At 42.3% G+C, this 27624-nt stretch overlaps 1 protein-coding gene and 1 non-coding gene across 2 annotated transcripts; both read left to right on the plus strand.

The window, feature by feature from the left end:
* Positions 1 to 209: 209 nt before the first annotated feature.
* Positions 210 to 24666, plus strand: LOC126284797 (uncharacterized). The gene is made up of 2 exons (XM_049983960.1): positions 210 to 604; positions 16889 to 24666. The coding sequence occupies exons 1-2, from the start codon at positions 285 to 287 to the stop codon at positions 17694 to 17696; spliced, it is 1128 nt and encodes a 375-aa protein (XP_049839917.1). The 5' UTR covers positions 210 to 284; the 3' UTR covers positions 17697 to 24666.
* On the plus strand, positions 16538 to 16611 carry Trnac-gca (transfer RNA cysteine (anticodon GCA)). Its single transcript has one exon. It is a non-coding gene; the product is annotated as a tRNA-Cys (tRNA).
* Positions 24667 to 27624: the final 2958 nt, after the last annotated feature.

A 27624-nucleotide genomic window follows, 5' to 3' on the forward strand; every position in this document is an offset into this window, starting at 1 on the left:
GTGCGCCGGACCGAGACACGTACTCGGGACCCGAGTTCGAGTCTCGGTCCGTCACACAGTCTTAATCTGCCAGGAAGGTCCATATCAGCGCAAACTTCGCTGCAGAGTGAAAAATCTCATTCTGGAAACAACGCATGTTGTTCCCGTGAGAAAGCGGAAGGCTGACAGTTTATCTACGGGCTTCCTCTTCAGCCGTAAATAGAAGATGCGTAAGCAGTGGCTACGCCTCGCCAGGCTGTATATTTCATATCGTCAGTGTGTGGACGGAGCACTGAACGAAGACGATGGCGTGTGGTCGCTTTCCGACGGCAGGGTTGCTGTTGTGGCTTCTGGCAGCACAACTGATGGCGTCTGCGGGCAGCGATACGTCCGATTCCATCTACCTGCAGGCCAGAGGCTTCCCGCCCGTGCAGTGCAGCCTGTGGGCTGCCGGCGCCTCCGGAGGCGACGGGCCCGGGATCGACTTCTGGATGCGCGGCGTCGTCTCACGGCAGCTCTACGGCTGCCGCCTGGACGCAGACGACGAGATCCGCCAACAGACTTTGGCGGCCAGTCGTAACGGCCGCCTGACATTTCTGCCCGAGTGGAGCGTATTGCTCAACAGGTACGTTTGTATTAGAGATGGGCAAACTCGTTCATCCTTGGCAACTAGTTCACTGCCAATCGTTCTTTTTTGGGAACCGTTCATTTTTACTCGTTCACCGTTCATTTGTGCTTGGTATATGGTTCTTATGAACCACTGAAAACTAGTAGTGTAGGTGACTGAAGGATGGAGGGCACCAAGAGGGGGCACTTGCCTCCCCCTTGTAGAGTTTTTATTCATTACAGAATTCTTACACACTTTAGGAAGCAATTACTGTGATTCTGCAGAACCTCTCCTTTAGCCAACCGTAGTCTTGTGTGGCTGATCGCAGGGAAATAATATCAGGTGGCGCACGGAAAACCGGCCCTGAGCACAGACTGCTCGCCAATTACGGACGATGTGTTGCCCGTTACGAGCAGATACAACAAACAGACAAACATGTAATAATTAGGCAGTGAAGAAATAACAAGCTAATGCAAGCAATAATTGCGTAACAATCTATGACGAGGTGTAGAGAGCTGGAGAAGAGAACATGAAAATCTCATGCGATCCGCATGGGCTATAGCTCATGTAGTCTTGTAAACTTGTTGGTGGCTGTTTCCCATCTTAATGGACCACAAGTGTCTTGCATAAAGTTCTTCCTTTCCACTTCCACTACATAGCTCTGCTACGTTGTAAACAATAATAGTTAACACCCTATATATACTTCACGTTGTCTCTGAGTTCGTAAGCGAAGTAGAGACTTTATGGAAGCATAAAATAAAATGTGGTTTTCTCATACTTGCGTCACACGCTTAGTAAAATTTAGGTTTTTATGTTGCATTATTAAAGTTAATGCAGCAATAGTAATAATAATTAAGTTCGCAGTAGTAAAGTTTTTGGTTTGAAAGCTCCTTCTGAACAAATGTTTTTGAGATAATAAGTAAATACGATTTTATGGCAATCTATGTCTTTTCAAATGGAGAGGCACCGCTTTTCCTACTGGGTCAAAATGACCCACAACCCGCTTTTTTTTTCAAAGAAACCAAACTAGCAGGTAATGCAAACTGGAAACAATCATACTTAAAAATAACTAGAGCCTTGCTAAATGTAATGTTTTGTATATGAATTTTCTTACAATAAAATTAAGCAAATTATTGAAAGTTAGCTGCTAAATCAAGTCGATGAAACCAAAAAATATATGAATAACAAAAAAAACTTGCCTTGTTATAAGTATGTCTTCTGCTGTTCATCGATATAATGAAGTGAGCTGATATGCTCTTTTGTGACCTGAAATTTACGTAACTATAAAACACTTTTTGATTACCAGTCGTGGACGCAGAATAGCCAGAACCAAATGCAAGAACAGTTTGGAACACATGTAAAATAGGCAAGCGCAGTGAACGAAACGAACAACTGGATACTGAACTAACTAGGAGCAGTCGGCAGTGGAACTGAAACAGGTGGTCTTGCGAAGGACGAGTGCGGCCGAGGGAGAACGAGACAGAGACGAGAACGCGACCGTGGCTGGATCGAGAACTGCCGAAGTGACCGCCGCGACCGAAGTGAACTAGTGAACTATGAACCGATCGTTCCTCGTTTCTGTGAACTAGACCGCCGCAACCGAAGTGAACTATGAATCGATCGTTCCTTGGAATTCGTTCCTCGGTCCTTTCGTTCATCTTTGTGAATCATTCCTTTGCACCCGTTCGTTCGCGAACTACCCATCTCTAGTTTGTATTCCAAATACCAGATTTTAGTTTTTCTCTTTTTCGTTTTCCTTCACTATCTGAAACGGAATCGAAGTTCATGAGGAATAGAAAGAGACTTTATGATTTGCCAGTCTCATTACAGTTCTGCCAGAGACGGCAAAGAACTAGATAGTGCCTTGAGAAAATAAAAGTTCTGATACGAGCACCAGTGGAAAGAAAACAAACATAAATGAATGTTGTTCTTCAGTTCGATGATTGGTTTGTGCCACTCTCCATGATTTCCTGTCAGACAGGTCACAGTTCGTAGTAACTGACGGGAAGTCATCGAGTAAAACAGAAGTGAATTAGGGCGTTCCCCAAGGTAGTGTTATAGGCCCTTTGCTGTCCCTTATCTATATTTACGATTCTGGAGACAATCTGAACAGTCGTCTTCGGTTGTTGGCAGATGGCGCTGTCGTTTATCCACTAATAAAGTCATCAGAAGACCAAAACAAACTGCAACACGATTTAGAAGAAATATCGGAATGCTGCGAAAAGTGGCAGTTGACGCTAAATAACGAAAAGTCTGAGGTCATCCACATGAGTGCTAAAAGTAACTCATTAAACTTCGGGTACACGATAAATCAGTCTAATCTAGAAGTCATAAATTCAACTAAATACCTAGGTATTACAATTACGATCAACTTAAATTGGAAGGAACACAAAGAAAATTGTTGTGGGGAAGGCTAACCAAAGACTGCGTTTTATTGGCAGGACACTTAGAAAATGTAACAGACATAGTAAGAAGACTGACTACACTACACTTGCCCGTCCTCTTTTAGAATACTGCTGCGCGGTGTGAGGTCCTTACCAGATAGGACTGACGGAGTACGTCGAAAAATTTCAAAGAAAGGTAGCACGTTTTGTATTGTCGCGAAATATGGGAGGGAGTGTCATAGAAATGATACAGGATTTGGGCTGGACATCATTTTTCGTTGCGACGGAATCTTCTCACTAAATTCCAATCACCAGCGTTCTCCTCCGAATGTGAAAATATTTTGTTGACACCGACCTACATAGGGAGGAACGATCACCAAGATAAAATAAGGGAAATCAGAGCTCGTACAGAAAGATATAGGTGTTCATTCTTTCCACGCGCTATACTAGATTGGAATAATAGAGAATTATGAATGTGGTTCGAAGAACCCTCTGCCAGGCACTTAAATGTGATTTGCAGAGTATCCATGCAAATGTAGATGTAGATACTTTAGATTGTGCAAGACCGTTCATCTCCAAATAACTACTGCAACCTACATCCATTTGACCGCGGTACTGTATTCGTTTCTTGGCCTTCCTCTACAATTTTTACCAGCCTCACTTTTCTCCAGTACCAAATGGATGAGTGTCTCCCATCAACCAATTCCTACTTTTAGTCAAGTTGTTTCACTAATTTCTTTTCGCTGTAATTCTGTTCAGTACCTGCTCATTAGTTACGTGATCTACCCATCAATCTTCTGCATTCTTCTCTGGCATTCATTTAAAAAACTTCTATTCCCTTCTTGTCTAAACTGGTTATCGTCCTTGTTTCTCTTCCATTAAAGGCTATACACCAGCAAAGACTTCTCATCAAATGAATTCATATTCGATGTTAACAAATTTCATTTCTTTGTAAGATTTACACTTTACATTTTTTATATACTTCCTGCTTCGGCTACTAACCATTACTTTATCGCGTAATTAAAAGATGTTCAAATGTGTGTGAATTCGTAAGGGACCAAACTGCTGAGGTCATCGGTCCCTAGACTTACTCCGGCGGGAGGGGCCGCTCAGTCCGCGACATGGCGCCTCAAACCACACAGCCACTCCGCGCGGCATCGCCTACATCGGAAAACTCATCTCTGCTTTCAGTGTCTCACTTCCTAACCTAATTCCCTCAGCGTCGTCTCATTTAATTCAGTAACATTTCATTACGATTTTTTCGATTTTGTTGATGTTCACCTTACATCTTCCTTTCAAGAGATTATCTATTCCGTTGCCGCGCGGGATTAACCGAGCTGTTTACAGCATCATGATGGTCGCATCCGTGTTTGGCGACATCGCGGTAAACGCACATTGGAAGCGTGTATTCGTCATCGCCATACTGGCGTATCACTCGGTGTAATGGTATGGGGGGTCAGCAGCTCGTGGTGGTGCGGTAGCGTTCTCGCTTCCCGCGCCCGGGTTCCCGGGTTCGATTCCCTGAGGGGTTAGGGATTTTCCCTGCCTCGTGATGACTGGGTGTTGTGTGATGTCCTTAGGTTAGTTAGGTTTAAGTAGTTCTCAGTTCTAGGGGACTGATGACCATAGATGTTAAGTCCCATAGTGCTCAGAGCCATTTGAACCATTTTTTTGATGGTACGGGGTGCCATTGGTTACAAGTCTCGGTCACCTCTTGTTCGCATTGACGGCACTTTGAACAGTGGACGTTACATTTCATATGTATTACGACCCGTGGCTCTACCCTTCTTTCGATCCCTGCGAAACCCTACATTTCAGCAAGATAATGCACGACCGCATGGATACAGAAAATGTTCGACTGCTATCCTGGCCAGCATATTCTCTAGATCTCTCACCAACTGAAAATGTCTGGTCAATGGTGGCTGAGCAACTGGCTCGTCACAATACGCCAGTCACTACTCTTGATGAACTGTGGTATCGTGTTGAACCTGCATGGGCAGCTGTACCTGTACATGCCAAGCTCTGTCTGACTCAATGTCCAGGCGTATGAAGGCCGCTATTACAGCCATAGGTGGTTGTTCTGGGTACTGATTTCTCAGGATCTATGCTCCCAAATTGCGTGAAAATGTAATCACATGGACACGAGGGATTAGCCGAGCGGTCTGAGACCCTGCAATCATGGACTGTGTGGCTGATCCCGGCGGAGGTTCGAGTCCTCCCTCGGGCATGGGTGTGTGTGTTTGTCCTTAGGATACTTTAGGTTAAGAAGTGTGTACGCTTAGGGACTAATGACCTCAGCAGTTAAGTCCCATAAGATTTCACACACACATTTTCTATTCCGTTCAGCTGCTCTTCCTTCTCCAAATTTTCCTTTGGTTTACTTAACCGTTGCTCAACATACAGACTGAATAGCGTCGAGGATAGTCTACAGCCTTGTCTCACTCTCTTCTCAAACACTAATTCCCTTCACGCCTTCCACTATTGCGATTGCTGTCCAGTTTTATACAAGTTGCAAAAAACTTTTTATTTTCGCGGGTTAAGGCAGGGGATGTCTACCTTTGCGACGTAGAAGTTTGAAATTTGGGCCAAATGCGCATACGACGTTCTTATGCAATTTTGTATAAGCATGGAGCTCTGCAGCATCACCATCGCGATCGACATCATTTCAAACTGCAAGGCATCGACACATGGCCAGAAACGGTTAGCTCTCAGAAGTTAATGTGACATGTAGGATGGGTTCATGATGTCACATGAGCACCGTATTTCACTACCATTCTGCCTACCGCCACCGAGGACCTGTCACAAGAAGGAGAGATGGTCACAGCCTCCCTTACCCACATTTTGTCGCGATGGCCAGCTTTGAAATGACGCTGTTTTCCAACGAAAAGGCCTTATGGAGGGGGGTGGACATAGAGCGTCAATGAAACCACCCCTTTTCGTCGGCCGTTGAATCCCGCACATTTCGCAGTTCACAATCAGATGAGCAACACGACGACTGTCTTGCCAACCTTTGACACCGCTGACACGCTCGATGTTGGCCGCCAGGGAAATGTAGCCTCTGGCTATCAGTTAATGGGGCCACAATACGTCAGTACGTACTGTTAAACCCTTAGATTTATTTAATGCAGTCGTTTCTAATAGACGGCTGAAACTGCGATTGTGAGAAAAGGTTTATAAAACAAATGAGTCAATAAACGACCGCACAAGGAGTTTTGGAAAGCGCAATGTTAAATATGGCACAGACACTGACAAAGAATGTGAAAGACAAACCTCAATGAATGAAAGCGCGTGTTGGACAAGGTGTTGCAAAGTCATAGTACTGGACAGAGTGCAAAATGAGAATCGCAAGCAAACCATAGATATACAGGGTGACACAGAATAACGAGAATGTTTCGGACGAGTAGTGGCAGCCATGGGCAGGTGCCAGCACTGCGGGTTCGTGACTGCGAGTAAAAAGTTTGCCATTTCAGTAATCATGGATCAGTGGAACGGACGTCTGCAGCTCGTGGTCGAGCGGTAGCGTTCTCGCTTCCCGCGCACGTCGTCCCGGGTTCGATTCCCGGCGGGGTCAGGGATTTTCTCTGCCTCGAGATGACTGCGTGTAGTGTGTCTTTCATCATCGTTGACTCGCAAGTCACCGAAGTGGCGTCAGCTAAAAAGAACTTGCAATTTCGGCGGCCAAACACCCCGCATGGGGTCTCCCGCCTAACAATGACGTATGATCATTTAATTTCAGTGGAACGGACAACAGCCTGCATTAGCCATAAAAGTGTTCCATAAAAAAAAATTGATAGCTTGCTAGCGGCACAGAGGGAGTTCCGACGTTATTATAATTTAGGACGTCATGATGTCGTTCCGAAACACGCGATAAAATGTTGGATTGAAGAAACTGGGTCTGCCCTCAAGAAGAAAGCAACAGGACGTTATCCAGCGAACATTAATGTTGTATGCGATTCTGTCTTACGCAACCCACGGCGTTCAATTCGTAAGCAAGCAACAGTGGTTGGAATGACCCAGGATGGTGTTCGCAGAAAAATTCATCTTGATTTAAAATTTCATCCGCACAGATGGTGCAAGAATTGAAGGACGACAGTTACCTGTTGCGATTACGATTCTGTAAACAAATGATAACAAAAATAAACAATGAGGATGAATTTCTAAACAAGTTGTGGATGTCAGATAGGGCACATTTTCATCTCACAGGTTTTGTGAATAAACAGAACTACCGTTACTGGGCAAACACAAATTCTAATGACGTTCATCAGCGTTTTTTACACGATAGTAAAGTGACAGTATGCCGGTCAGAGTGGCCGAGCGGTTCTAGGCGCTACAGTCTGGAACCGCGCGACCGCTACGGTTGCAGGTTCGAATACTGCCTCGGGCATGGATGTGTGTGATGTCCTTAGATTGGTTAGGTTTAAGTAGTTCTATGTTCTAGGGGACTGATGACCTAAGAAGTTAACTCCCATGGTGCTCAGAGCCATTTGAACATTAAAGTGACAGTATGGTGTGGTGTTTCATCACATGGGATTATCGGATCGTATTTTTTTCGCAGATGATCAGGGGAACACTATAACTGTCAATACCGATCGTTACGTGGAGATGTTACGAACTTTCGTTACACCTGTATTGAAAAAGTTTCCAAACGTTCAAGAAGACTGATTTCAACAGGACGGAGCGACATCACACACTGCACGGAAATCAGTGGCATATGTGCGAGAATGATTTGGCAACCGTGTGATCTCACGATTCGATAACATTCCCTGCCTCCCTAGAACGCCAGATTTATCCGTTTGTGATTTTTTCTTGTGGGGCTACGTCAAGAGCAAAGTCTGCACGACTCGACCAAGAACCCTGGATGAGTGAAAACAGAGAATGCGGGATGGAATTCACAGTATTTCAGCTGAGATGTTGCAGCGGTCAGTGAAGAATCTCAACAGCAGATTTCACGTATGTATTCGTACAGGAGGACGCCATCTAAAGGTCGTATTTTTAAAAAATGATAAATGTCATTACTGTTTCGTAAATGGCAAAGTTGTAAGGCTTCAATTAGTATGAATGCAAATTCTTTCCTTCATAACTTCTAGTTTTATTGAATTATGGGAATGTTCCCGTTTTTCTGTGTCTATGTATACGTGGAAGAACAAGTACGAAGCTGGAAATATGAAAACAGCCATTCCACTTTTGCGGAACACCTAATAAACTATGGAAATGAAGCCTCTAACACGGAACAGAACATGCAGGTTCTTAGGATGAACAACCACGACAGAAAAACCCCAACGTCACAGGAAGATTATTAGAAAGATGGACCAGAATAGCTGCTTATAATAACTAATCTTTATTCTGACTGTTATAGCTACTGTCAAGTACATCTAGAATGATGTGACGTCCACATTTCGTTGTTAGTGAAGTGCTGACCATGTTAAGCACTAAAACAATAACACATACAGATGTAGAATATACCCATGCTAAATTACAACAAAAAACCACAGGCACACCACGGTAGTCCACAAACAAAACATTTTAACTTAGACTCTACAGCACATACAACAGACGAACGAAAAACAAAAAGAGTGAGTAGTGGAAGTCAGATGCTAAGTCGAAAAGTGTCCTTAAAAGTCCAAAAATCAGACATCACGGGTACGCAAAACGTATTAGTAAATCTTAAAGCTGGCACATATGCACTAATAAGACCACAGTTCGTAAGCAGAAGCCAGTAGTACTTCGACTACATGCTACAAAAAAGGTACTCTCTCACCCAACAACGAAAAAATAATAAATAATTGTAGTGTAGTAACAAATCTGTAACTATTTTAAATCTACGAAAACAAACGTGTATTTCTGATCACTGAAGATGCTTCACAAACAAAAGGAAGCGAAACGCGAATGAAACAATAAAAACAGCCTTTTATTTAGTTGCATTAGACGAAGCAAATTCCATGAATATAAAAGCAACTAACGAAATACGGAAAACATAAAAAATTGCCAATATCTGATTTTCTAATCTAGTGCTCTCAGGATCACCTGATTTACATACACTACACCTCATTGCGCTCATTTTACTTTCGTTGGTACTTCTTCTAATAGCTCTTTTCATGACACAATTCATTCCATGCCTAATGGAACTTTAATTCCCTTCTCTACTTCCTCATTGTCACTTATCAGTTATTAATTTTGTATGCTGTATAGAGTTAACAAATTTTGCGACCAACAGAAAGCCTACAGAAAGCGTCGCAACACGTTTAACAGTCCGTGGTGGAAAGATGTGTATAACTTTGTGGAGTAGCTTGTAGGTGTTCCTTGCGGCGTATGTAGGCAGAGAGAGTGTCAACTCTCTTGCTCGCGCTTCACTTTACAGACGGACTGCACTTGTACAGGTCTGCGCGGAGACTGGGCTGCGATATAAGGCCAACAATACTGATTGGCTCTGTTAACGTCGCAATTCTATAGCACAAAGGAAGTCCGACCCAGCTTCTCTCACTTTATCGACACTGCGCAACAGAATTAAACGGTGAACTTTCCTAAACCACGTAATTGTTTCCCACAACGGTGCATATATTTTTAATTTGGCTCATACGTTTCTACTACCTCCCTCTCTAATGGTGCAAAAGCGGGGAGCCTTGGTGACGCTTCAAATAGCAAGGTGTCGACACTTGCGAAAAACAGACCACAGCTCAGAATTTCATGGTTAATGGCGTCACATTGTCAGCAAATTGCACCACAATTCTGCCCAACGTCACCGTGGACGTGTCGCACGATGGGAAGGATGTCACACTCTGTCTTATCTACATTTCACCCTTTCTTTTGAAGCGTCAATAAAAATCAACCACTGTCCTTGAGGCGCTGATTCCCGCACATTTCGCGATCGAAAACGACAGTTCTCTGTGTGATGAACAACAGGACGACGTTCTTGTCAAACTTTGACGGTACTGTCATCCACGTGCGCTTCACCTAAGGACATTGCGGGACTGCATCCGCATTGAAAGTGATTGGATCACTTTTGGAGTGCAGCACAACCGCAATTCCGTGTTCACACTGGAACCCCTGGAGACCATTCACATCATTCGACGAAATTTGAACATGATATGAAGCAGGAGAGAAGGAGATAATTCAGAGGCTTCCTTTACCAGCACATAGGTTGGCTGGCAGCTTTTCGAGGAGCTCTTTGCGGTGTGGGGGAGTAGCCATGTATGTGAAAAACGGAATCCCATTTGAGTCAATTGATGTTTCAAAGTAGTGCACTGAAAAGGTGTTTGAATGTTGTGCATGTGTGGTTAAATTTAATGGAGCTAAACTTCTAACTGTTGTTATTTATAGATCCCCAGACTCTGATTTCACAACATTTTTGCTAAAGCTAGAGGAGGTTCTTGGTTCACTTTATAGGAAATACAAAAAGTTAGTTATATGTGGTGACTTCAATATTAATTGTGTAAGTGATAGTGCAAGGAAGAGGATACTAGTAGACCTCCTTAATTCATATAATCTTATGCAAACCGTATTCTTTCCAACGAGAGTGCAAGGGAACAGTAGAACAACCACAGACAACATTTTTGTTCGTTCCTCATTACTAGAAGGGCATTCTGTTAGCAAAAAGGTGAATGGCCTTTCAGATCATTACGCACAAATTTTAACTCTAAAAGATTTTTTTACCGCAACACGTGTTAAATACAGTCATCAGCTGTTTAGGAAAGCTGATCCAGTTGCTGTAGAGACCTTTGTAAACCTTATCAAGGAACAAGAGTGGCAAGATGTTTATAGCGCTGATACAGTAGACGATAAATATAATGCTTTCTCAAGACTTTTCTCGTGCTCTTTGAAAGTTGCTTTCCGTTAGAACGTTCAAAACAGGGTACTAGCACAAACAGGCAGCCTGGGTGGCTGACTAGAGGAATAACAATATCTTGTAGAACAAAGTGGCAATTATATCAATACGTTAGAAACAGTCAGAATCTACATGCAGCAGCCAATTACAAACGGTATTGTAAGGTGCTTAAAAATGTTATTAGGAAGGCAAAAAGTATGTGGTATGCAGATAGAATAACTAAGTCTCAGGATAAAATTAAAACCATATGGTCAGTCGAAAAGGAAGTGGCTGGTCTGCAGAGACAGGTCGAGGATATAGAATCAGTGCGTAGTGGGAATGTCCGTGTTACTGATAAGTCGCATATATGTACAGCATTTAATAACCACTTTCTGAATGTAGCAGGTGAACTAAATAGAAACCTAGTCCCAACAGGGAATCATATAGCGCTCTTGGAAAAAAGTGTTCCGAGACTGTTACCTGAAATGCTCCTCCATGATACTGATAAGAGGGAGATTGAGTTAATAATTAAATCACTAAAGACCAAGAACTCTCATGGATAAGACGGAGTATCTAGCAGAATACTGAAGTATTGTTCTATGTATGTTAGCCCAGTACTTAGCCATATCTGTAACTTTTCCTTTAGGAGTGGTCGGTTTCCTGACCGATTAAAGTACTCGGTAGTAGCCACTTTATAAAAAGGGAGACAGGGATAATATTGACAATTATAGACCTATTTCTTTGCCACATGCTAAAGTTATAGAGAAGTTTGTATATACAAGGTTACTGGAGCATTGAAATTCACATAGTTTGCTGTCAAATGTTCAGTTTGGTTTTAGAAATGGTTTAACAACTGAAAATGCTATATTCTCTTTTCTCTGTGAGGTTTTGGACGGATTAAATAAAAGGTTGCGAACACTAGAAGATTTCTTTGATTCAACGAAGGCTTTTGACTGTGTTGACAAAAAAATATTACTGCAGAAGTTGGACCATTATGGAGTAAGGGGAGTAGCTTACAATTGGTTCGCCTCTTACTTTAAGAACAGAAAGCAGAAGGTAATTCTCCGGAATATTGAGAGTGGTAGTGATGTTCAGTCCCAATGGGGCACTGTTAAGTGGGGCGTTCCCCAAGGGTCGGTGCTGGGGCCACTGCTGTTTCTTATTTATATAAGTGATATGCCTTCTAGTATTACAGGTGATTCAAAAAATTTCTGTTTGCTGATGACACCAGCTTGGTAGTGAAGGACCTTGTGTCTAATATTGAAACAGTATCAAATAATGTAGTTCATGAAATAAGTTCCTGGCTTGTGGAAAATAATTTGACGTTAAATCACAGTAAGACTCAGTTTTTACAGTTTCTAACTCACAATTCAACAAGAACCGATATTGTGATCAGACAGAATGGGCATATTATAAGTGAGACGGAACAGTTCAAGTTCCTAGGCGTTCGGATAGATAGTAAGCTGTTATGGAAAGCCCATGTTCAGGATCTTGTTCAGAAACTAAATGCCGCTTTATTTACCATTAGAACAGTATCTGAAATAAGTGACATTTCAACACGAATAGTAGTCTACTTCGCATATTTTCATACGCTTATCTCATATGGTATTATTTTTTTGGGTAATTCTTCTGAATCAAAAAGGGTATTTTTGGCTCAAAACGGGCTGTTCGAGCTATATGTGGTGTGTTCAAGAACCTCTTGTCGACCCCTATTCAATAGTCTGGGAATTCTGACATTGCTCTCACAGTATATATTTTCTTTAATGTAGTTTGTTGTTTGCAATATTAGCCTATTCCCAAGAGTTAGCAGCTTTCACTCAGTTAATACTAGGCAGAAATCCAATCTGCATGGGGAATGCACTTCCTTGACTCTTGTGCAGAAAGGAGTGCAGTATTCTGCTGCATCCATTTTCAATGAGCTACCACAAGAACTCAAAAATCTTAGCAGTAGCCCAAACTCTTTTAAGTCTAAACTGAAGAGTTTCCTCATGGATCACTCATTCTATTCTGTCGAGGAGCTCCTGGAAGATCTAAAAAATTAAGCAAATTCCTGTGTTACATTGTTGATTTTCTTGATTTAAACTTACTTGTCACCTGAATATGTTTTTTATATTTCATTTTATCTGTTTCTAATATCGTGTTATAATTTAACGTATTGACTTGTTCCATGACCATGGAGACTTCTCCTTAATATGGTCCCACAGAACAATAAATAAATAAATAAAAATAAATAAATAAAAGCTAATGGTGCTTATGTTTTCTGTGCCCTCCTCTTTCACGCCCTCTTGTGGCGTGGTCACGTAGGAGAGCAACATTGACACGTGCGGTAATGGGTCCCTCTAAGACCCCCGACCCCAGATCGACAATATTCTTAGTCACGACCCACCGGCATTTACCGAGAATTTTAAAAACGTCGATTTACAGACATAACCTCCCAAGTAACCCTAGACGCCTGCACGTAGACAATTGGTATCGGAGGGACGTCAAGTGGTTGCAGGATTCTAGGACTGTTTCTCTGTAAAGGCACATCTTTAAAATTTTGCAAAATCAGACATAATGTCTGATAGGATAGCCGCAATCAATGATGTGACGCAGCATGTGAAAGTTGCTGTGTTTGGACGGGTTACTCCTGCAACCGAAATATCAGATCTGAATATGGTTCTACAGGAACCGAAAGCGATCACATGAATAAATATTTTGCAATCAAGACGGATTATAAGTAACATCGTTAAAAGACTCAAAAAAATGTGAGCTAGTGCCACCGTGGCTGTTGCCGAACTGTGAGGTCTTGGAAGGACCCTTTGTCATTGTATTCCCGTATGTGTCAATGTCGCACCCCTCCCTGATCACGCCACAGGGGGGCAGAAACAGGAGGACTGGAAAAGCACAAGCAACCTTTGCTGTTACAGATCACGTTCTCATTTAATATAACGATTTCGAAGCGTCCCTAGTGGCTACAACTTGTACACGAGAGCAAGAACTTCACACGTCACATGAACTTCTGACCTGTGGCCTTCTTTTAAGTGTTAACACTTTTCTGCTGGAAGTGTCTTCGAGCCCGAGACGTCGCACGGTGCAATACTTTTGCACCATTATACAGGAAGTTTTGGCACCTTTGAGCCAAATTTCAAGCTATACGTCGAAATGGAAGACATTTATGAGGTTTGAGAAGAGTGATCCTTTAATTCTGTTGCGTAGTGTAGTTTGGGCAAGCTATGAAATATCGCAAAACAGCAATATAACTTATACAGGTTTTACATCTTTTTTTAATAAATTGTAGAGCGCAGCAACTAGTCGTCCTTTTTCTGCTGATTTTATTTGGCAAATCCAGATTTCGGCTAGTGCCTAGCCATTATCAGTGCTCTATTTTCTGGTCTCGATGCATGTCAGTTCCCTGTTGTGGGGCCAGTCTCAGTTCTTTGAATACTACTGTATAATGGCTAAGCGCTAGTCGAAATCTGGATTTGCCCAGTAAAATCTGCAAAAAAAGGAGGACGACTGATTGCTGCGCTCTACAGTTTAAAAATCATATCACAGGCGCTGAGTGCACCCACTATCAAAATTATACACATTTTGTTATTTACACCAAATATGCAATTTATTCGCTAACTTGTTTCGGGCTTCGCCCATTTTCACAATGCACGTATTTTATATTTAGGATACGTTTGGTGTGGACACTAAAATTTACGAGGTATGTTCAGAAAGTAAGTCCACTGCGATCATAATGAACTATGGTTTTTTGAGAGTTGACAACACTGAATGGTAGGGAGGGGGGGGGGGGGGGGGGCTGTCCAGACAGAGCAACGTAGGAACGCAGTAGTGCGTTAACTCACGTTGTAGTGTCCAGTTGCGTTTAAGATGAAAGTAAGTTAGCCCAGCCAAGTGCGAGCCACGTACTGCGATCCGCTTCCTACTTGCGGTAGCAATAACACTTAGCGAAATTTTTTTCTCGGATCAAAACTGTTCACTACGAATGCGTTACGAACAGAACGACTGTGTTTCAGTAGTTTAGGGAGTTCAGCGGAAGCAGAACAAATATAAGTGACGAACAGAGGAGTGGAAGATTATCCATTCTGACTGATGAGGTGGTTCAAAATAACGAGGAAACTGTTCGTGAAGACCATCGATTGACAGTGGCATCATTCCAGCTCCGATGTGCCAAAGCTTCAAAACCACAATACTGCCTTTAAAAAAAATCGTAAGTTCAGCGGTTTGGCACTGAAAAGGCATCATTTTAGTCCAATTTCTGCCACATGGGGAGGCCATGAATGCACAACAATACTGTGAGACCCCAATAAAATTATAAAGTAGCATTCAAAACGAAAGAATGACAATAACGACGAGACGATTGTGCTTAATGCACAACGTCCACATCGCCTAAACCGTCAAGGTGCTCTTGGACTGATTTGATCCACAGCATTCCCCTGACTTGGCGCCTTCAGGCTGTTATCTTTTCATCTCCCTGGGTGCACACATGACTGGAATTAAATTTTCAAGCAACGAGCAGGTGCAGAAAGAGGTTATGAAGTGGTGGAAGGTGCCGGTGGTAGAGTTCTTTGACTTGACTTAATTCCTTTGGCCCGTATGGGGGCATAGAGCATCCAAGAGAACTCGCCATTTCGTCTCTGTCTTTGGCCATTTGCCTCAATTCTGCCCAGATCTCGCCAACTCTTTGTGCCCTTTGATCTTCCTCTCTTCCTTGTTTCCTGAAGATTCCATTCCTGCCCGCCTAGTGTGGCCGAGCGGTTCTAGCCGCTACAGTCTGGAACCGCACGACCGCTACGGTCGCAGGTTCGAATCCTGCCTCGGGCATGGATGTGTGTGATGTCCGTAGGGAAGTTACGCTTAAGTAGTTCTAAGTTCTAGGGGACTGATGGCCACAGCAGTTAAGTCCCATAGTGCTCAGAGTCATTTGAACCATTTGATTCCATTCCAATGCTTCTTTCTTGATGCCTCCATCTGGGTTTCTCAAGGTGTGCCCCAACCAACCCCACTTTCTCTCTCGTATCTGGTCTTCTATAGGTATCTAGTTTGTTATTCGACAGAGCTCCTCATTCCATATTTTTTCTGGCCACCAGATATTCATGACGCATCGAAGACATCTATTTATGAAGCTTTGTAACTGGGATGTTATCTTTTTATCTATTTTCCAGCTTTCATTGGCTTACAGAAGGACAGCCTTCACATTTGTATTATTGAGGAGGTCATAAAGAAGCTTGAGCTCACCCAATACATTGAACTGTATGGCTATTACGTTGAAAAATAGTTAAAAAGTGAAACTTACTGGCAGATTAAAACTGTGTGCCGGACCGTGAGTCTAACTCGGGACCTTTGCCTTTCGCGGGCAAGTGCTCTACCAACTGAGCTACCCAATCACGACTCACGCCCCGTCCTCACCGCCTTACTTCTGCCAGTACCTCGTCTCCTACTTTCCAGACTTTAGAGAAGCTCTCCTGCGAACCTTGCACAACTAGCACTCCTGAAAGAAAGGATATTGCGGAGACATGGCTTAGCCACAGCCTGGGGGATGTTTCCAGAATGAGATTTTCACTCTGCAGCGGAGTGTGCGCTGATATGAAACTTCCTGGCACGTTAAAACTGTGTGCCGGACCGAGACTCGAACTCGGGACCTTTGCCTTTCGCGGGCAAGTGCTCTACCATCTGAGCTACCGAAGCACGACTCAAGCCCCGTCCTCGCAGCTTTACTTGTGCCAGTAGCTCGTCTCCTGTCTTCCAAACTTTACAGAAGCTCTTCTGCGAACAAGCTGCTTGGGTAGCTCAGTTGGTAGAGCACTTGCCTGCAAAAGCAAAGGTCCCGAGTTCGAGTCTCGGTCCGGCACAGACTTTTAATCTGCCAGGAAGTTTCATATCAGCGCACACTCCGCTGCAGAGTGAAAAATCTCATTCTAATTAAAAAGTGTTTTGACAAACTTCTTTAATTTCAAGTATGTTTTTTCTAAAAAAAAATAGTAAATCTACACTTACGTGTTGAACATGATTCGTATGAGGTCGCACTTTAGATGTAGCTCAAATCTTTACTGTCCAGCTTGATCCGATTCGAATCAGGATAATTTTTTCTGTCTAACGAATTTTACACCAAAGTTCTTCGATCTGCAGAGGAGGCTCAAGGCAGTACCCGGAACTGACCACCTCTCCGACGCCGTCGTTCGCCTGCGTCACCGACGGAGCGGGAGGCCCCAGCCCGCTGCCGGCCGCTCTGTTCCCTCTACGGGCCCGGCGACGCACGGTGGGAAGGGTCGGCCAGTGGCACAAGTGCGTCCGCGTGTCTGCAGGCTACCACGCCAGCCCCTTCACCGCCGGCGCCCCTCTGGTCAGGGTCGCTTTCCGGGGCGGCGCGCCCACCATCGTCTGCGGGATGGGCGACCCTAGCCGCAGCGCCGTACCCACCGTGCAGCTGCGAGGTCTCCTGGGCGCGCCGTACTCCTGTTTCTTCGCGTCATACCTGGACTTCCCGGCGCTCAAGGGTCCCCCAGTCGGCCTGGTCTTCCAGAGGCAGATCCTCAACAAGTGGACGACCAAGGAGTCAGACACGGATGCTGCCGCGTTCCTCCCTTTCCAGTGCTGGCCGGCCGACGACAGAACCGACACTTCTGTCGACTTCGACGTGGACTTCGACGGTAAACACGCCCAACGGTGCCGTTTTCAGGGAGACTGTCCACTGTGCGGTCAAGATGTGTCACCGACGCAGCCCTCTACAGTTTCCTTTACCGCTACAGAAGAGTCAGCCAGTCCTGACGAGGCAACTGTCACAGTAGCCGCGGTCGGCAGAAGAGCACATTCCCGTCCAAGAAAAGTAAAGGCACCAGGTTCCAAGCCACTTCTGTTTGAACGTCGTCTCTGCACTTACCACTCCCTTGACGAAAACAATAACACTGTTGTGCACCAGATATCATGTTTTGGATAACTATTCTACAAGCAAACTGTGATATGTGAGTCTCCCCCCCCCCCCCCTCCACTCCATACCCAGCCCACGCCAACTCTGACGTTTCTTTTACCATTCATAAGAGTGGTGAGCTAGTAACAAGGCATGTGCACGATGCTTTCAGCGCATAGTCGAGAATTCCCTTGCACCGTCCCGCCATACTCCGTCTTTGCTTCACGTCACACGCTTCAAGCATCACCTGTCCTGGTAACTGTCAACCCTGGGGTAAACGCTACGTTGAGCCAGCTATTGACTCTACTTAAAACATTTATATGTTCCGAAAATTATCTCTGTTGTTTGTTCGCGTTGAAATGTCCGCTTGGAAAAATTGTAAATGACTGTGCTTAAACTGACACACAATATTTTTAGTGCAACGACTTTCATAAATCCCTACAAAAGAATGGCCCTGACTAACAATAACCTATATCTTTCATGAATCATTTACCTCACAAAAATCTTCGTTACTCAAACTACTGCAATACAGCGAGCGCCAATACTGCCAGCTAAATAAAAGATTGTAACTAATGAAGGCACTGACTACTGATAGGCATAGTTAGCAAATGAAACATTTTGATAGAGAACAAACAATGTATTTACCTTAATAGTCATAATATATATAGCAGTTCATGACATCCAGTCTTACAAATTTCAAAACACCACCATCTCTCTCCCCACGTCCACCACTGCTGGCGGCTCACCTCCAACTGCGCAACGCTACGCGCTGTTAACATCCAGCTGCCCAACACTACAATAGCAAATATTCCAACAATTCCAACCAGCCACAGACTGCACACAGCACAGTCATTGATTTTCATACAGAGCGCTAGGTAACGTTACCAACGTAAAAACCTAAGCAGCGTACTTACAACGTTTACTTTTCATGTTCGTTTTAAGTCACTTAAAATGAACACTACAGTAGTTAAGTAACTTCACCATTCAAAAATTAACAAAAGTCGAAACTAAATGTCTCCAAAAAGACAGTCGTGACAGAAAGACGTTATTGATTGCGTGTCCCATGGAAGACTGCTCCTCGCTACGGCATATCGCCGTACCATATGCCTTCTTACTGCAAATAACTCTAATTCTGTATTCTCTTTAATTGCACTTAATAAACTCAGAATTACAAATCTCTGGGAGTTCGTGATCACCAAATCTCTGTGCCTTTACCTCTTCGCTACAGTAAACGTGCAAATTGATGTGCTTCTCCATTTCACAAATTATGCTTGTAATTTGTACGTGCTCGTTCCTAAACATCAAATCGTTTTCTTTTATAACACCTTTTTGTTTCATGCCTGTTAAATTTCGAGTGTAATTCACACTGGATACACACAGAACATGGTCATACTTTGATCCTGTCGGCAAATCTCGTAGTATGTAAGGGGAAAACTGGTAAAATCCCTATTTCGTTTGAGATACCGATTGATCAATAAATACAGTGATCAAATATGTGCATTATACTAGACTAGCGGAACGTAGTTCTTAAAATCCTATTTTACATCTTGCCAGATCACTTCAGTTTCACCTGAAATTGTGTAAAATGTAGACGCTGATTCCGAAAGAAAATACACTTCTTGAATGTAGTGTCTGTTGTCAAATTTACAATTCCCTTCTAGGTGCAACAGGGAATCTTGGATATACAAGAATATGTCTAGTTTAAGAACAATTTTTCGAGTAAAGTCTTTTCCAGTTAAGCTGTTATTGTAGAAAAACATTATTCACAAACACATAGAACAGATCATTATCGACTGGCAGGAATGTCGTTGACTCCCACTAAATAGCTTTTCTACCAAAATGTTGGATTCACTTTCCGTCTGCCAAATGTAAGAGCAACTGGTAACCGGCACACATCCGTACAACACAAACGCACTCCCTCAATCGTACTACACAATAATATATTCAAATAATAATATGGCTCAGTTTACAGTACCAGATGAATAAAGATGAGTGATGAAAGCTATTTAGCAACTAAAACGTTTTTGTGAGCTTGCTTGTATAATGACCCATGATAGCAGGCGACAGTGACAAGTAATTCTGTATAACATTCAGTATCTGGCACTTCAAAACTATTTGACAAACGTTAACTGTATTCTGCTTATATGTATGATACAGCAATGGAATTTAGTTTGAACGGATTGTCGAATACTGTAGCCAAGTTATCAGTCAAATATTGCTCTCTCTGTACGTTCTTGTTTGCCTTACGTAACCCCCTACATCAGACGATTTATATTTTTTAATGTGTAATTACAAATGAGTTCATTGTCGAAACTGATTACCTTTTCACTTTTCAATTAGTTTTAATTCTGATTCTACTTTATTATTTGTTAAGTGCATTCTCATAAATAAACGTTGACATACTAAGTTCTCAATAGTTGCGCCATGTTTTCTTGTAACCGTTGAGTTTCTTCGAAGCCTAGGGAGATGTCGGAGAAGATATACCTTGGGATGCTGTAGCCTCGTTCATGCTGCAATACAAGATGCTACCGTTGCTACTACAAGACAAAATGGACGATATCGGTAATGTTGTATCTTGATGTTTAACATTCGTAAAGAGCGAAGTAAATGCAGTGTGGTGGAACTTTGTTCTGGAAATCCACCGTTCGACAGTTTGCGACATGCTGTAAGTCTCAGCATTCGTGATGAACGCTAAGATATAAATTTGAAGTCCAAATAGTGCCTAACGCTGTCAACATAGTCTGAGATTATTTGATCAAAGCCAACACATTCATTTTATTCCACTGACACAACCCGCAGGGCCCATACAGTCCACAAGCTTATGTATTTTCAAATTTCAGTCTATTGCTTAATATTTCAGTCTCTGCTTAATACAGTCTTGAAGGTCAAATCGCATTTCGACACACTTCTGCTTCTAATAACACAGTTCGCAGTTCTTATCAGAAATTGTAACTTATTAAACTTCCATCTCCCAGACAGTTCATGTTCACGCGCGTAATCTTTTAATAATCTGCTCCACCCGGAAGGGATAGAGCGGGCTGCTTGAGAGTTTATACTGGATGACAATTATTGAACTATATGAAAAAAACGTAAATTGGTTACAAACTACGGCGTCCACATGTAAACGTCACTACAGATATTCAGATTCACGTTATGACATGTTCGATATGCCTCCCATCATTAGCAATGATGTGACGCAGACGAATAGCGAAATTCTGTTCCGCTGAAGTTTAGGAACATAGTTGATGTCGATGACCTCCTGAATGCCTGTTTTCAGCTCAGCAGTGGTTTTGGGATTATTGCTGTACACCTTGTCTTTAATATAGCCCGACAAAGAGGAGTCACATATGTCCAGAACCGGAGAATATGGCGGCCAATCGGGGCCCATGCCAGTGGCCTCTGGGTACCCCAGAGCCGGAATGTGGTCCCCAAAGTTCAGCTCCAGTACACCAAACGCCGTCCGCAGTGCCCGAGCGGTTCTAGGCGCTTCAGTCTGGAACCGTGCGACCGCTACGGTCTCAGTTTCGAATCCTGCCCCGGGCGTGGATGTGTGTGATGACCTTAGGTTAGTTAGGTATAAGTAGTTCTAAGTTCTACGGAACTGATGACCTCAGATGTTAAGTCCCATAGCGCTCAGAGCCATTTTTTGGTACGCCTAACATTCTCCTACTTCGATGGGGTCGAACTCCGTCTTGCTTGGACATCTTGTCGGAACCAGGGTCACTTTGGATAACGGCGATGAAATCATCTTCCAAAGCCTTCACGTACCGTTCGGTAGTCACCGTGTCGTCAAGGAACATCGTACCGGTTATTCCGTTTCTGGACATCGCACAGCACACAGTCACGCGTTGGGAATGAAAATACTTTTCGATCCCAAAATGTGGATTGTCAGTCCCTCAAATGCGCCAGTTTTGCTTACTGGCGAACCCATCCAAATGAAAGTGGGCTTCGTCGCTAAACCAAACCATACTAATTCCCATAATTCCCCGCGGCCAAACGTGCAGTTTGAACGTCCTAACGCAAACCATTCAGAAGTTGTGACGATTTTATTTCATATATTTCAATAATTGTCACCCTGTACTTTTCTCTTTTCATCCGACTGCCAACTGGAGGACAGGGTCTAGGTTTATATCTTTATTTAGTTACGTTGCTTGCATGAGTTCTAATTTGAGATTTTCTTTTCTTCTCGACCTTTGTGGGACGATGGGGTATGAGCTGACTTATGTTCCCAGTTGGAAATAGAGACAATTAGGGATAACTCCTACATTGTCTTACTGCCAAGGAAAATATTCCACACCCTCCACATGGTCGTAGCTTTGTGAAATACAACCATAAGATTATCAGTTGAACCACTTCCGAATCTGCTAACAGTACAATGCAAATTCTTTTAACACAACGCCTCTCAAACGAATAGAAACGTACACATATCGCGTGTAGAACATTCTCACTCGCTTCCTCCTTCCAATACGGCAATTCGTATTTTTCTGCTACAACAACATAATATCTCCAATCTTAACAACATTTTACATCGGGTGTCCCAAGCGGAAAGATCCGTATTCAGGAGTATCTCATGGACGATCATCCGCAACAAAAAAGTCTTGTAAACGTGGCTGTAAAATACCTTAGGAGCTATGAGTACTTCAGCAATCACTGCTGTGAAACGTATCTCTTTTACTGAAAACTCACTGCGTTTCCTAATGAGGGAGGAGGTAGTATGTGTCATAACAATGAAAAATGATGTATTAAACGTGAGCTCTAAAATGTATATCTTAAAAGCTATGAGTACTTGTTCAGTTGATGAGATGTGTTTTATAGTAACGAATATGAGCATGTGCTCATAGCTCTTCTAAGGTAAACAATTGAGAGCCCATGTTTATTTGATTTTTTGTTTTGTTTTGGTCTATATTACTTTTTTTGTTTTGGTCTATACTACCACCTCTCAAAATATGGAAAGCAAAGCGTTAGCAATAGGACAAATTCGTTTCACAGTATCTAAGGTGAATAAGTGTTCAAAACTCTTAAGGTAACCATTTTAGAGCTCATGTTTACTAGACATTTTTGCTTCGAATGATTGTTTCTGTCATATCCCTGAATATTGGACATCCCTTCTGGGACAACCTGTATAGATAGAGAACATCCCAAAGTGGTCAGTTGGATTACGTTCCATACACAGCAATATTTTCAGACCATATTATAATTACAACCAAAATAATATTTACAAATGTGAAAACAGAATACAATTTTATAACAAGGTGTACAACAAAAGTGAATTTACACAATAAAATTGGAGATAGAACTAATAATTGCACATTCACTTCTATCCGTATACGTTAATTTCAAAAACATATTTTTATCCTATTTTTGTGGATTTTAACAACAAGTAGACCATATGAAATAACGGTGAAGTAATTGACGTACAGTTCCGGTTAATTAGTCCGCAGCTCGTGGTCGTGTGGTAGCGTTATCGCTTCCCACGCCCGGGTTCCCGGGTTCGATTTCCGGCGGGGTAAGGGATTTTCTCTGCCTCGTGATGACTGGGTGTTGTGTGATGTCCTTAGGTTAGTTAGGTTTAAGTAGTTCTAAGTTCTAGGGGACTGATGACCATAGATGTTAAGTCCCATAGTGCTCAGAGACATTTTTTTTTTTTTTGCACCGGTTAATTAGGATTTTAAATCACACGTGCACCAAATACCCCCTGGCAGCAAAGGCCGGGAAAGCCTACACAGTCTCAACAAATACTCTTGTTGTTTGGGAAAGGCATCTATTGTGAAGAATAATAGAAATCTGCATAAGTGCAGATACCAAAGGGATATCGCACGACTACCTTCGCACAACAATTGAAAGAAATTTTGACAAAAAAGGTAAAAATAAGAAATAGTTAGAAGTATTTGGAATAAATGAACTGAATCTGTTACAATTTAAGGTTCCAAATTACTTAAGAACCGTCGCCAACTTACTGTATGACCAAAGTTACTCTATGATTATTCATTGTTTATAAACTGCAATTAAGAACTAATCATTGATTTGTAATCAGGTGAGAACAGAACCAAAGGCACGGACTCGAATTCAGATGTAAAAACACAGTTAATACCATGAATAAAAATTACAGTCAGAAAGCCAGCAGAATCATTTGTACTGAGCAAATGCATGTTAAAGTTAATTGTTTGCAAAATAGCTTCTGTAATGAATAGCTTTGCGTTACTCACTGTAATCCTAACTGTTATTGATTTTAGAAATGCAAATGTTCATATATGTGATGGGAGAACGTATTAGTAGACACTTGTTACAACCTCGCGACTTAGACCGTATGTCTGTGCATCTGTGCATACAAACATTCAGAAAAACACACCGTTCGAAGAAGGCAATGGCACAACACTGGCCTCATGATTAAAATTTTCCGTGGTTTCCCTAAACTGCCTGAGACAAATGCCGCATGTTAACTTTGAAAGAGCCCGCCCTATTTCTCTCCCAATATTTTCCCAACATGAGCTTGTCCGCAGGCTCTAATGACCTCGTCGTCGACTGGGCGTTAAGAACTTCTCTCTTCTGTCCAGGAAACGCATTTCCTTTGATGTAACATGGAATGCATCACCAAGTAGTTAACACGCGCCAAAATATTACGAAGGCTCTCACACAAACTGATTGCGTCATCGCCCCTCTAGGTTTTAATATAATATTCTCTTTTTTACATAATTGGCTTAGAGAATTTTAAAAATTAGGAAAATTGCTGTAATTCTGCTTCAAAAGATAAGCTAGATATCTATCCGTTGATTTATGTTAGACAGGAAGATAAATGAAATGTCTGCAACACAACGACCAACAGAGCTCCCTGCACTTTCCTTGACAAAAACTTTTAATTTCATAGGCGTATCTGTCTCGTAACGTTGTAACACTACGACACAGTGCTTAATACATTAATCCTGTAACCATAATGTAACTGTGATATAATTTCTTGTATATCTACGTTTCATTACTTTGTTAATGTTCTCATATAATAAAATGCCAAACAATTAATTCAAACGACCATATTAAACAATAATATTCTAATTATGATGTAGTAAAAACGCTAGCCTAGTCAGGGAAGTTTTCCAAAGAATACGTTTGAAGTAAATATTGCCGTGTCATCAAGGGAAATTAGTAATTAAGAAGAATACTTTGGCTCCAAACTTGTTAGTGGAGCGGCGAAAAAGAAGTGTCTGTTGAAATACGTTGTCGACGAATAATGCCTTGCATCGCACCAACAACAACTCATGAAACAATATCCGATCAGTTTCATCTTTTAGAATGTACAAGGCTAGCCAGCGTAGTAGCTTTTCTGAAATGAATAGCAAAATGTTTTACTCAGCAACTGTTGGTGTAAGTGAACTTCACGTCAATCGTTTACCTAATCATTTACCTAACAGGCTCCTATCCTACCAATGTTATTGATTCCGACAATACCACCAATGAAAGAACAGGAAACCGTTGAAAGCGATGAGGTTATTTAATTTTGGTAACTAAGATAAAGAAGAACAATTTACAAAGCTATGCACTACTGTCACTTAACAGTAGTAAACTTTCGTGTTTGGTAGTACAACTAGTTACAGAATAATGCCCAACAGTAAAAGAGTAAAAGCGTAACTTAAATTAAAACTGATAAAATATTACTTCAGAGTAATACATTTTGTGCCTTTTGTGTGCCTTGCAAACTCTGCACACGTTTTCAAATCACATAACAGTGTAGTATAAAGTGAAACGTTATGACCTCTCCAGAAATAATTCACTATAACAGAAAACAACGATTTATGAACATATATATATACAGGGTGTTACAAAAAGGTACGGCCAAGCTTTCAGGAAACATTCCTCACACGCAAATAAAGAAAAGATGTTATGTGGACATGTGTCCGGAAACACTTAATTTCCATGTTAGAACTCATTTTAGTTTCGTTCTTCCACCTACGCTCAATTGAGCACGTTATCATGATTTGATACGGGATGCTCTACCTGTGCTGCTAGAACATGGGCCTTTACAAGTACGACACAACATGTGGTTCATGCGCGATGGAGCTCCTGCACATTTCAGTCAAAGTTTTCATACGGTTCTCAACAACAGATTCGGTGACCGATGGATTGGTAGAGGCGGACCAATTCATTGGCCTCCACGCTCTCCTGACGTCAACCCTCTTCACTTTCATTTATGGGGGCATTTGAAAGCTCTTGTCTACGCAACCCCGGTACCAAATGTAGAGACTCTCCGTGCTCGTATTGTGGACGGCTGTGATACAATACGCCATTCTCCAGAGCTGCATCAGGGCATCAGGGATTCCATGCGACGGAGGGTGGATGCATGTATCCTCGCTAACGGAGGACATTTTGAACATTTCCTGTAACAAAGTGTTTGAAGTCACGCTGGTACGTTCTGTTTCTGTGTGTTTCCATTCCATGATTAATGTGATTTGAAGAGAAGTAATAAAACGAGCTCTAACATGGAAAGTAAGCGTTTCCGGACACATGTCCACATAACATATTTTCTTTCTTTGTGTGTGAGGAATGTTTCCTTAAAGTTTGGCCGTACCTTTTTGTAACACCCTATCTATATAGTCGCAAGTTGAGAAGTTGTTGATTGTGCAATAAGTGTGCATTACTTCTGCAAGGCTTCACCCATCATCATCTCTTGTTCCGTTCGGCGAGTTTCTATAGGCGTTCTACATCTAACTGAAGTCACTAACGATGAGGTTCCGTATATCTACAAGAAAAGCGAACTGCGAGCATACATCATTACAAAATAACACATCGCCGTCTACGAGACCTTAGAAGCCCCACAAACGGGCGACGCATCGGAGCGGTGCATCGCATGGGCGACCCATCGCTTCGTAGATCGCACGTGTGTAATCAAAACGTAGCTATCGATCGCTGACAGCATGAAAGTCCCAGGCAATCTGATGGATGGCCAGCAATTCGTGCGCAATATGGCTGCCTAACGGCTTAGCAACAGTGTGTGGTAATATGGCTGCGACTAGTTTCTCTAGTTATCAAGTGTGATTGTGCACTTTGGTATCCTTTGGCTTCGCGCAAGTAGAGTCTGAACTTCACGTAAGAATTTATAGTTATTCAAGGACAGCGAACTACTCAGAGAAGTGGTGGCCGGAGTTGCCGTTTATGTAGAGTATTTCAAGAAAAATGAACTGTCTTCAAAACTCCATATTTGTTCACAAAAGCATACTAGAAACAGGCGATGAACTGCAAAATACTCAAAAATCTTAAAGTTTTAGCTATGCTGTTACAAATTCTCTATATGTATGGCGATCTTAAAGTCTAAGAATGCAGGACTGTGTGTCGGTGTCTCGTGCGCCGTATCCAGCGTCGAGCTATCTTCAAAAGCTGCACAACTGGATTTTTCCACAACTCCAGGAGGACTACATTGACCCTGCCTCCGAGATAACACCACGCACTTCTTTCTGGTGGGGATATGTGAAGAAAAGTATGTCCAGCTCCCCTTTACCTTGTGACATAGAAGAAGTGAAGAACAGAGTAACAGCCGCCCTAACTCCCGTAAAAGCAGGTACATTGTGAAAAGTTTATGTCGAGTCTGACTCGTCTAGATGTTGTTCGTCCTGCTAGTCGTCGATACATGGAGCATTTGTGATAGCATAGATAAAACTTTTAAGTTTTGTGAACGTTTCTGCAATTTATCCTTCGTTTTAGTATGTTTTTATGAATAATTGGAAATCAGATCATTCTTTTTCACACAACTTGTATTAAGAACTAATACAAAATACATCCTCCGATTCTGCACTAATTAGCATTTGGAGGCTCGTGCTGTAGACGTAGTAGAACTGATGGGAGGTTTATAACAACAGTCACGATATACTGGGCTCCATCAGATGATTTCGAGTTACTTATGAAACAGTAAGACAAGATATTACAGTTTTTAACCTCTACACAGAATGACGGACTATGACACTAAGTAGACACT

The sequence above is a fragment of the Schistocerca gregaria genome, chromosome 8, assembly GCF_023897955.1.
Source record: "Schistocerca gregaria isolate iqSchGreg1 chromosome 8, iqSchGreg1.2, whole genome shotgun sequence".
Taxonomy (NCBI): Eukaryota; Metazoa; Arthropoda; class Insecta; order Orthoptera; family Acrididae; genus Schistocerca; species Schistocerca gregaria.